This window comes from Oncorhynchus gorbuscha, unplaced genomic scaffold (assembly GCF_021184085.1).
Source record: "Oncorhynchus gorbuscha isolate QuinsamMale2020 ecotype Even-year unplaced genomic scaffold, OgorEven_v1.0 Un_scaffold_995, whole genome shotgun sequence".
Taxonomy (NCBI): Eukaryota; Metazoa; Chordata; class Actinopteri; order Salmoniformes; family Salmonidae; genus Oncorhynchus; species Oncorhynchus gorbuscha.
The window spans coordinates 33,891-46,289 of record NW_025745730.1 but is presented as its reverse complement, the minus strand read 5'-3'; the positions used below and the strand labels follow the sequence as shown (position 1 = coordinate 46,289).

The following is a 12,399-nucleotide window of genomic DNA, read 5'->3' as shown; positions in this document are numbered from 1 at the left end:
ACAGGGCTTTAGGTCACCTGAAGGCTCTATTTACCCGTTTTGTTTTCACCCTATCATACAGACCAGGTTCCCAGAACGCTAAGGCAGACGCACTTTCCCGGATGTATGATATAGAGGAGCGGTCTACGGATCCCACTCCCGTACTTCCGGAATCTTGCCTGGTGGCACCAGTGGTGTGGGAGGTGGATGCGGACATCGAGTGGGCGTTGCGTACAGAGCCCACTCCCCCCCAGTGTCCGGTTGCACGTCTGTATGTTCCGTCTGCTGTCTGCGGCCGTTTGATCTGTTGAGAGATGCTGGGTGCCGGTGGAGGACATTCTGGACCCTTCGTTACTGCGGGACTTTCACCGTCTCCACCCTGATCGTCCTGCGCCTCGTCCTTCGGGTCATCCCCGAGGCCGGTGTTGCTGCTGGAGTCACGTGTCAAGGGGGAGTGTACTGTCACGACTTCCGCTGAAGTTGGTGCCTCTCCTTGTTCGGGCGGCGTATGGTGGTCGACGCCACCATTTTTCTAGTCACCACCGATCCTTGTTTCATTTTCAATTTGTTTTGTCTTCATCATACACACCTAGTTTCCATTCCAATATCATTGTTCCCTATTTAATCCTCTGGTTTCCCCCTTGGTTTTGTGCGTGATTGTTATTGTCAAGTTGTCTGGTTTTGTATTTTGTCTCCTCTATGGAATATTGTTTTTGAGTAAAGTAACGGTTATTACTCATCTCTGTGTCCTGCGCATGACTCCGTCTTACCCGCATCACCTAAACATATGACACACTCTCGACCTTTAAGTCTTTATTTAAGACTCATCTCTTCAGTAGGTCCTATGATTCAGTGTAGTCTGGCCCAGGGGTGTGAAGGTGAACGGAAAGGCACTGGAGCGACAAACCACCCTTGCTGTCTCTGCCTGGCCAGTTCCCCACTATCCACTGGGATTCTCTGTCTCTAACCCTATTACGGTGGCTGAGTGGGATTCCTGGTGCTCTTCCATGCCATCCCTAGGAGGGGTGCGTCACTTGAGTGGGTTGAGCCACTGACGTGATCTTCCTGTCCGGGTTGGCACCCCCCTTGGGTCTGTGTCGTGGGGGAGATCTTTGTGGGCTATATTCAGCCTTGTCTCAGAGTCGTAGGTTGGTGGTGTGGGGGCTGTGCTTTGGCAAAGTGGGTGGGGTTATATCCTGCCTGTTTGGCCCTGTCCGGGGGTATCGTTGGACAGAGCCACAGTGTCTCCCGACCTCTCCTGTCTCAGCCTCCAGCATTTATGCTGCAATAGTTTATGTGTCGGGGGGCTCTGGTCAGTCTGTTATATCTGGAGTATTTTTCCTCTCTTATCCGGTGTCCTATGTGAATTTAAGTATGCTCCCTCTATTTCTCTCTTTCTATTTCTCTCTTTCTCTTTCTCATTCTATCTCTCTTTCTCTCTCTCTTCTCTCGGAGGACCCGAGCCTTAGGATCATGCCTCAGGACTACCTGGCCTGATGACTCCTTGCTCTCCCCAGTCCACCTGGTCATGCTGCTGCTCCAGTTTCAACTGTTCTGCCTGGTGCTATGGAATCCTGACCTGTTCACTGGACGTGCTACCTTGTCCCAGACCTGCTGTTTTGGACTCTCTCTCTACCGCACCTGCTGTATTTAACTCTGAATGATCGGCTATGAAAAACCAACAGACATTTACTCCTGAGGTGCTGACCTGTCTTACCTGACCCTGCTGGTCATCACTACTCTGGATGGTACTGATCTAGAATATGTGGACAACTACAAATACCTAGGTGTCTGGTTAGACTGTAAACTCTCTTTCCAGACCCACATTAAGCATCTCCAATACAAAATTGAAATCGCAAATCTGCTTCCTATTTCGCAAACAAAGCATCCTTCACTCATGCTGCCAAACATACCCTCGTAAAACTGATTATTCTACCGATCCTCGACATCGGCGTTGTCATTTACGAATTAACCTCCAACACTCTACTCAAAAAATTGGATGCAGTCTATTACAGTGCCATGCGTTTTGTCACCAAAGCCCCATATACTACCCACCACTGCGGCCTGTACGCTCTCGTTGGCTGGCCCTCCTTCATTCTCGTCGCCAAACCCACTGGCTCCAGGTCATCTATAAGTCTTTGCTAGCTAAAGCCACGCCTTATCTCAGTTCACTGGTCAACATAGCAGCACCCACCCGCAGCACTCGCTCCAGCAGATATATTTCACTGGTCACCCTCAAAGCCAATTCCTACTTTGGCCACCTTTCCTTCCAGTTCTCTGCTGCCAATGACTGGAACAAACTGCAAGAATCACTGAAGAATGAGACTCTTATCTCCCTCACTAACCAGCTGTCAGAGCAGCTCACAGATCATTGCACCTGTACATAGCTCATCTGTAAATAGCCCATCCTACTACCTCATCCCCATACTGCATTTATTTATTTATTTTGCTCCTATGCACCTCAGTATCTCTACTTGCACATTCATCTTCTGCACATCTATCACTCCAGTGTTTAATTGCTTTATCGTAATTACCTCGCCACTATGGCCTATTGTATTGACTTACCTCCCTTATCTTAGCACTGTATATATATATTTTTTCTGCTGTATTATTGACTGTATGTTTGTTTATTCCATGTATGTGTCAAACTGCTTTGCTTTATCTTGGCCAGGTGGCAGTTGTAAAGGAGAACTGGTTCTCAACTAGCCTACCTGGTGAAATAAAGGTGAAATAAAAATACATCTATGAACGTTTGAACTTCTATCTCCACCCGGCACAGCCAGAAGAGGACTGGCCATCCCCCAGAGCCTGGTTCCTCTAGGTTTCTTCCTACGGAGATGTTCCTAGCCACCATGCTTCTACGTCTGCATTGCTTGCTGTTTGGGGTTTTAGGCTGGGTTTCTGTACAGCACTTTGTCACGTCGGCTGTTGTAAAAAGGGCTTCATAAATACATTTGATTGATTAATTCACTATTTACAGCTAGTTAGCTACTGCACCTTTTTTTTGCTACCAAATGTACAGTGCATTCGGAAAGTATTCAGACCCCTTGAGTTTTTACACATTTTGTTACGTTATGGCTTTATTCTAAAATTGCTTAAATATTTTTTCCCCCTCATCAATCTACACAAAATACCCCATAATGACAAAGCAAAAGCAGGTTGAGAAATGTTTGCAAATGTATTACAAATAAAAGTCAAGGGGTCTGAATACTTTCTGAATGCACTATATGCTGGCTTCAACTGGTAGGTTTAAATGGTGATGCCACTAATGTTCACATTTTGACATTTGTGACTTATCCACTTTCCAAGCACACAGGGTGATTAGACTAGCTCTTGGGATAGTGTTTGTAGGCAAGTTCTAGCGTTTACCTTACTCCCTAGGCCTGTACAAGCTAAGACTTAGGTTAGTGTTAAGCCTGATTCTGAAGCTAGTGTTTAATATCCTAAAGACAACACCATAAACTCCACAAACAAGTAGTTGAAGAAAAAGGGATGGAGATAAGGATGCTCACATAAACAACTAAATCACATGTAGACTATACTTTACCAAATTAATAAAAGATGTGAATAATTGTAGAAAAAGTAAAGGACCAACCTCTGCTTGCTTGCGCCACATGTCCAGGTTCTTGCGTTGAGCTTTGGAGAAATGGTCCCATGCCTTTTGTTTGGAAGCAGCGTGGAATACAGACACAATCTGCTCAACTGTGGTGGGGGATGCAGGGAGAGAGGGGGCGGGTGGGAAGGAGCAGAGGAGTGAGAAAGTGGAATCAGGTAGGAAGGCACTTCACTGTATGTTCATGTTGTGTTTTCAATGTTCTATTCTGCTCTATAGTACAGTCTGTTCTGGGTCAGTGTCTAGAGTGGGGGAGGTGGGATGGGTGGAGAAGGAACCCACCATATCTCAAGGTGACCACAGAGCGCCTGTCCTAAAACACAAGACGGTGCTGAAAGCTACAGGAGGACCAGACAAATACCAACAGGCTCCTATCTGTTTCACTTGCTGTGGCAATGTAAACATATGTGTCACCTGCCAATGAAGACCATTCAATTGAATTGAATTGAATTGAGAGAAAGAGGGAAACGAGCGAGAGAGAGAGAAAAACTGCTTTAATTCAGGGCTGGAGGAGGAGGAGGGAGTAGAGGGGCTGATGAGAGACATTTGTCTGTTTATGACTCCATCACACCTTTGACAGACAACTAGGGTTAGTCTTAAAGGTCCAATGCAGGCATTTTTACAGTTACTTACTATAATTGTTTTCAATTAAAAAGCTCAAAAACAAACAAAAAAGTAGCTTAATAGCTAAGAGCAATTCCTCAAGCAAGAATTTAGCTAGGACTTGTATGGGAGGGGTCTGCGTGGGGAAGGAAAAACTGAAATCTAGCTGTTATTGTCAGAGGTTTGGAACTGTCTTTCTTATTGGTTTATTAACTAATTTACCATCTGGTGATGTCACCAGGCAGGCCAAGACTCCATCCCACCAAAACAGGCTGAAATTTCAGGCAGACTTTTTTTCAAACAGCTCTTACACTAAAAGGGAAATATTATAATTTGTATGATTTCACAGTATTATTTCCAACCTAATGGTGTGGAAATATATATAAAACACAGGAAATCAAATGTTATACTATCTGAGTGTTTGTTTCTGTGTGTGTAATTAGCACTCACCTGTTGATGTCAATGGAGCAGCCACACATTCATAGATTGTACCAGGCAATCATTTATTTTGGTCCCATATCAATAGCAAGGGCTGTACATTAACTCACAACACACAATATATAACTGTATCAAGCATGAAAACTTCCCCAGTGTCACTGCAGCTGAAGAAGGCAAAATGCTCCTTTGGTGTGTATGTGGACAGGCCATGTTGAGGGACTTTGTCAGAGGGGTCTTAATGAACCCCGGGGGAAGTGAATAAGGCCACCAGAGTTGTGGCCTCAGTAGAGATGTAGAGAAGGAGGGAGAGAGGGAAGGAAGCAAGGAAGGAAGGAAAGAGTGTGTCTAGATCAATAGTGGCTTTTCAGAATCATCTAATTTGATTGGAGAGATAGATGGGGAAGGCAGGGGAGAGTAAAGTGTACAAGGGTGTGTGGCCTCCTTTTTATGTATGTGTGTGAGTCAGAGAGATAGCTGATGGATAAGTGCATGTTCTTTGGTGTTATTTGCAGGGATCCAGCTAGGGCTATGTGTGTGCACATGCCAGCATTTCTACTGTAAATGAGACCATTCACTATCTGTCTGGCAGGTTAATCTCCTAGAGGAAATATGCTGCGGCATGTAGACCGAGTGCCATCCACCAAACATGATGTATGCTGATCCAAATCCAACTGTGAAATGATTGTCATCTTCTATAAACATCATCCTGAGCGAAATATGAAGCAGGGCGTTGTGGTTCATAAATCCTTCAGCTGCGAATGGATCTCATTGAACTGAGAGGAGATTTCTGTTCTCTGACATTCATGAATAGAGCCTGTTTAAATCCAAATGGCACCATATTCCCTATGCAGGGCACTACTTTTGACCAGGGCCCATATGTAGAGTTTAGTGCACTATAAAGGGAATTGGATGCCATTTGGGATGCATCCTCTGTTTGAATAACTAGCTTCAGAGCAGAAAGGAGCATTGTTAAGGGCTTTTTCTAAAGGTACCATTCAACATAAGGTGACAACTACCAATGCCAAATGGACGAATGTGTGATATTGCATTATATTGCATTTGGAAAAAATAAAGTCTATGGATTCCAATGTGCAGCTGTAAGAAAGTCTGGTAAATATGGATGTGGCTTTTGTTCACAGAATGACAGTGTGAACCTGCCTCCCAGGACACCTTTAGTTGACAGAACGACAGTGTGAACCTGCCTCCCAGGACACCTTTAGTTGACAGAACGACAGTGTGAACCTGCCTCCCAGGACACCAAACTCTGTGTTTACATTTGTATGTGTGGAATTGCAGAGAAAGACAAACTCATGAATACAACTAAGTGTTTGTGTGGATTATTGTGATGGAGGATGGTGGCCTTTAAAAGACAACGATAGAGAGAGAGAGCGAGAGAGAGCGAGAGAGAGCGAGAGAGAGCGAGAAGAGAAGAGAAGAGAAGAGAAGAGAGAGAGAGAGAGAGAGAGAGAGAGAGAGCGAACAAGAGAGAAGGGAGAGGGGGGAGCCCACTTTCTCTTTGCAATATTTGTATTACTGTATAAACAGGAACCGATTATGTGGTATATCCCAATATCCATACTAACACAGTACTCAGTATGCACACTACTGTAAGTGGTGTATCACAAAAGATATCTGAACTCATACATGCTCTCAGCATTGGCAGTTGTGAATCATTAATATGACTCGTTTAATTTCTTCCTTCAGTTCCAGTTGTTTTCATGTAGAGAGGTGTTACTTACTTTGATTCTATGGCTGAGTGGGTTCTTTCAGATGAGCTGTCCACAGACCAATACAGGCTAAAGTTAACCAGAGGAGTTTGGAGCCTACACAGCATACCCCAGAGAGTGTTAGCTTTCTGATTGGAAAAAGCCAAAAGCCCTGTCCAGAAACAACCCCTATCACTTGTAGAGATCTGAAGGCATCGCATAGGTATAATCAATATGGTCATACAGTAGCTCCATCTTGCAGTCTTGATTGGCTGAGTAGAGTTTTCATTATGTGGCTCATAGCTTTCCAATCCTTACACAAGTGCCTTGAAGTTAGGGGCTAGGAGTTGTTTTTGCATTCAGCCAATGTGACACAACCACAGGTGAACCTATTACTCCCTGGCCATGGACATACAGGTATATATAATCTACCAATGTGGTATATATAATCTACCAATGTGGTATATATAATCTACAGGTATATATAATCTACCAATTTAATCTACCACCACCAGGCAGCTTTAGAGACAAACACATGAACCTACCTTCTTTATCCACTATCAACCCTTCCTGAAACATACTGGTGAAGCACAGCATGCTTTTATTTGACTGTCATTCTGTATGTCTGTTATGTCCAGTGTGAGAAGAAACTGTCTGTGGAATATCAATGATGAGACAATATGAGGCTGCATGAACTCAATGTCAATCTGTGATGTTCACCACTGAAATGTCATGCAGCTAATTACAATGCCATGCTATTGCTAACCCGTCACAGGCTGCATAAAACCTCATGTATATTTTTTCTCTCCAACCCCCCGGTGTGTGTGTGTGACGGTTGTGTTAAATATTTGTTTTTGTATGCCGTCTGTCAAAGCTGTGAGGTACAGAGATGCTGTCACAGAGCAAGGTGAAGCAGGTTTCTAAAACTAGATTATTTCTGCTCCCTTTGGGATGTTGTCTCCTGGTGAACAGTTGCTAGACAGAGAAAGAGAGACAGGAAGAAAGAGGAGAGAGAGAGAGAGAGTGAGTGAGTGAGTGAGTGAGTGAGTGAGTGAGTGAGTGAGTGAGTGAGTGAGTGAGTGAGTGAGTGAGTGAGTGGCCACTCTGGGCCTAATGATGGTGGGCTAAGAGAGGTAGCTAACAGCTCCCTAAATAACCTGTTCAATGTTATTGCTGCCATCCCTGGCCTTTACCAGGCAAACTGCCCCAAATCTACTCCTACAAAGAGTCATCTCATAGAGTGGGTCTTCAGAAGTGCTATCCTCTGTTTGTGTGCAGCCATGCATGTGTGTGAGTGTGTTTGCAGAAAAGACCATCTCTGTTCCATGTCCCTGGGTATTTGATCCATCATGTATGGAGCACTGACTTGGAACTTGTGAACTTGTGACATGAAAATCACTTGAGGGTTGAGAATGTTGAGAGGGACAATGTGACGTTGCTTCAAAGGGAATGCCACAAGTGGTTTTATGTTGACCCTCTCCCAGTTTGTGTGTGTGTGTGTGTGTGTGTGTGTGTGTGTGTGTGTGTGTGTGTGTGTGTGTGTGTGTGTGTGTGTGTGTGTGTGTGTGTGTGTGTGTGTGTGTGTGTGTGTGTGTGTGTGTGTGTGTGTGTGTCAGCCTGGTGTGTACTCACATTGTGCCAGGATTCCAGACAGGGCGGTCTTGAACGTGTCCTTGGCCACCTCCAACTCCTTCTCGTAGGCGGCCTTCTGACTCATCAGCTGGCGGATGTGGCTGTTGGACGACTGGATCATTGAGTAGAAGTTGTTGGCGTTACGACGGTTCACCTCACCGCGTTCCACCCAGGTCAGCAGCACGTTTACCGCCTCCGCAAACGCTGCCTCATCTGAGAAGAGGGTTAAAGGAAAGTTTGCACAAAACGATCTCCACAAACAAACAACATTGATAAATAATATCCTCATTAAATGTTCTCAACAATTTAAAAGATTTGACTGAATTACAGTTTATAGAAGGAAATCAGTCAATTTAAATAAATAAATTTGGCACTAATCTATGGATTTCACATTACTGGGCAGGGCACAGCCATGAATGGGCCTGGGAGGACATAGGCCCACCCACCGGGGAGCCAGGTCCAGCCAATCAGAATGAGTTCTTTATTACAGACAAAAATATTCTTCACCACACATCGCCTGTAGTTGTGAGGCCGGTTGGATGTACTGCCAAAATCTCTTAAACGACGTTGGAGGTGGCTTATGGCAACAGCTCTGGTGGACATTCCTGCAGTCAGCATGCCAATTGCACGCTCCCTCAAAACTGGTGGCAAAACTGCCTTTTATTGTCTCCAGTACAAGGTGCACCTGTGTAATGATCATGCTGTTTAAACAGCTTCTTGATATGCCACACCTGTCAGGTGGATGGATTATCTTGGCAAAGGAGAAATGCTCACTAACAGGGATGTAAACAAATTTGTGCACGAAATTGTAGCGAAATAAGCTTTTCTTTTGCGTATGGAACATTTCTGGTATTTCAGCGCATGAAACATAGGACCAACACTTTACATGTTGCGTTCACATTTTTGTTTTGTATAGTTGAAACTAGACATTTATTTTCAAACTTTATACTCAGAGGCAGAACTTTAAAGCTCTTTCTAACTTTGAGGAAAACATCATGCTGGTATTAGTTGAGGGGTAGCTAGCTAGATAGTTAGCGGAGTCCGATTTGAAGTAGTGTTGCTTAGCTTGGGATCTGTTTGGTTTAACTACCCATAAGGAGTCAACTTCACTGAATGTAACAAATGTATATAAGTACTGCTTTGATTATAATCTCATCACAATGCATACATTTCACCAAAGCTTTTTAACCTGTTCAGGATACCACGGTTTACTGCCCCTTCTGGAGGATTTGGGTACCCATATAAAACAGGATACATTTTTTTCAAAAGTTGCTAATATTTGCATATAAAAAATATTATCGAATAGAAAACACTCTAACACTTCTAAAACCGTTTAAATTTTGTCTCTATGTAAAGCAGAAGTGTCAGGGCATGCATTCTCCCAAAATCTCTCTTGTAATGGAAAAAGTAGCCCCTACTTTGACGTCATCTTTAATGCACTTCCCAAAAGGCTATCGCTCTGGGAACAGTTTCTACGTGTTCAGCGTGAAGGCTGCCTTCTATGGGGCTTGTCAGTGTGTGAATCGCGCGCTCACGAGACGTTGAGCGTGCCAAAAGGTCTCGGTCACGCCAAAAAAATAGTGCCCTGTATGCGCGCTATGCTCCCGCTCTCTCTTTTCTTCATGATCAATGACAAGACGTGTGTGTTTAGCTTCGTCCTCAAAATTGCTGTACACCTTTATAACATGTTAAAGCTTAATTATGAACATAGTTTGACAAGTTTACTCGACATATGATATATATTTTCGACGTTTTGGTGCGCACCCACTTCAATTTTGCCTACATTTTTACCAAAATCAGGCTATTTTGAGAACCGAAAGACGCAGACTTGAAAACTGAACGCTAATTTGGTGAGTATAATCCCTTACAGGTCTTCTGATGGAAGAACAGCAAAGGTAAGGGAATATTTATGTATTAATTTTGGGTTTCTGTCGACTCCAAGATAGAGGAGTCATTATGCTAATGTGGGAGCGCCGACTCCCTATTATAGCCTAGTAAACGCAAAATGTAATGTTATAAATAAAAGTAACACAGCGTTTGCATTTAGAAGACGTGTATCTTCCTATACATATGTAAAACATGCATATTTAGTCAAAGTTTATGATGTGTATTCCTTGTTAGCTGACGTTATCTGCCGGAGCTATTTAATTTCTCCGGACATTTTAGTAGCATTTTTTGAACGATGCATCATTGTAAACAGAGATTTATGGATACATATAGCATATTATTGAAAAAAAATGAATGTACTGTGTAACATGTTATATTACTGTCATCTGATGAAGATTTCAAAAGGTTAGTGAAATGATTTTTCTTTTAATCCTGCGTTTGTTAATTGCATATTTTTTCCTACTTGGCTATGCTAATGAGCTATGTCTGCGGTGGTGGTTTGACATAAATATGTGCTATGTTTTCGTCGTAAAACATTTTAGAAACCTGACTTGCTGGCTAGATAAACAACTTGTTTATCTTTCATTTGAGCTATTTTACTTGTTAATGTGTGGAGGTTAAATATTTTTAGGAATATTTTTGCGCATTGTGCGTTATGGTAATGAGCTTGAGCTGTAGTCACGCTACCCGCACAGGAATATAACTCCCTAACAAGTTTTAAAAGGATGACATAACACTGATGGTCATGTTACGCCTGGCATCACTTGAAGAGTGACTAGCAAGGATGGAGAGTGGACAGCAGGATCATGAAACAACAAGTGACCTCTTCTTGGAACAGTTGCTGCCACTCAAGCAGTATAAATTGTCACAAACAATGTGAAAAAACTAACAAAATAGCACGGTTGGTTAAGAGTCCATAAAACGATACGACACAATACCATACATATACACCCGGGCTCCAAAATTACAGGCACCCCTGACTGGCATTGCAAAAACAAAATCATACAATTATTTACAGTTTTTTTAGATTGCTAAACGACAGTGGACACAACTGGAGTCACATGTGCAAAACTCTAACTACAGTCTGCACAGCAGCAGTTCATGTGGACCAAACTCTAGTTCATTTTTCATTGCTTGAACACAGTTTTCAAAACGCTACACACTTATCCCATGACTTTAACCACAACCTGCACAACACTGTGGATTTACAGCACTTTGTTCAAATGCTAACACACTGCTGTCAAAACTGTGAACCACACATTCAAAACGGAATAGATTTCAGCCTTGTGCCTTTCAAACACTGCTGATTGCAATTTCAGCTGAAAGGCTAAGCAGGTGTCTTGTTTTAGACTTGTTAGTGAACACACACACATATTACAGTATATATAGGTAGAGCTCAGAAAGACTCATTTTGGAAATGGAACAAGGAAGATGGGAGAAGGGTGACAGTGAGAGGGCGGATGCGTGGAGGAAGACAAAGAAGACAAAGAGCTGTTATTTCAGATGAAATAAGGGCTACACTTATAGACCATGTCGTGAACCATGGTCTCTCATTGAGAGAGGCAGGGTTGAGGGTGCAACCCAATCTGCAAAGATCCAAAGTGGCATCTGTAATGTGAATTTTCCATCATGCAAACAGGTGAGAGTTACATCCTTACAGTAAATGAAAACATTACAGGAATCTATTTTGTATTGCAATTCTAGAATATTTACACAGATATATATTACAGTAAGTTTGACTGTAAAATATATTTTTACAACAGGACCCAAAGGCTGCCCCCAACAGGGGGAAGAGGAAAAATATTTTCAGATGCGCAGGAAAATGCCATTGTTGATATGGTTGTTGTCAACATGCAATAAAACTGCGGAAGATTGAAGATAGAGTGCTGGCTGATAATTATATATTTGAAAATGTTAATTCTGTCATTTACATTTACATTTAAGTCATTTAGCAGACGCTCTTATCCAGAGCGACTTACAAATTGGTGCATTCACCTTATGACATCCAGTGGAACAGCCACTTTACAATAGTGCATCTAAATATTTTAAGGGGGGTGAGAAGGATTACTTTATCCTATCCTAGGTATTCCTTAAAGAGGTGGGGTTTCAGGTGTCTCCGGAAGGTGGTGATTGACTCCGCTGTCCTGGCGTCGTGAGGGAGTTTGTTCCACCATTGGGGAGCCAGAGCAGCGAACAGTTTTGACTGGGCTGAGCGGGAACTGTACTTCCTCAGTGGTAGGGAGGCGAGCAGGCCAGAGGTGGATGAACGCAGTGCCCTTATTTGGGTGTAGGGCCTGATCAGAGCCTGGAGGTACTGAGGTGCCGTTCCCCTCACAGCTCCGTAGGCAAGCACCATGGTCTTGTAGCGGATGCGAGCTTCAACTGGAAGCCAGTGGAGAGAGCGGAGGAGCGGGGTGACGTGAGAGAACTTGGGAAGGTTCAACACTAGACGGGCTGCGGCGTTCTGGATGAGTTGTAGGGGTTTAATGGCACAGGCAGGGAGCCCAGCCAACAGCGAGTTGCAGTAATCCAGACGGGAGA

The 12,399-nt window shown here is 43.5% G+C and overlaps 1 protein-coding gene across 1 annotated transcript in view; it reads right to left on the bottom strand.

Annotated features, from left to right (window-relative positions):
* The window catches only part of LOC124019466 (ecto-NOX disulfide-thiol exchanger 2-like), a gene marked incomplete at its 5' end in the record, with an annotated part of 91,762 nt that overhangs the window by 67,592 nt on the left and 11,771 nt on the right, over window positions 1-12,399 (bottom strand). The window contains 2 exons of the mRNA XM_046334812.1: window positions 3,575-3,681; window positions 7,972-8,184. Of these exons, the coding sequence (XP_046190768.1) occupies window positions 3,575-3,681; window positions 7,972-8,184 (320 nt within the window). The remainder of the gene's footprint in view (window positions 1-3,574; window positions 3,682-7,971; window positions 8,185-12,399) is intronic.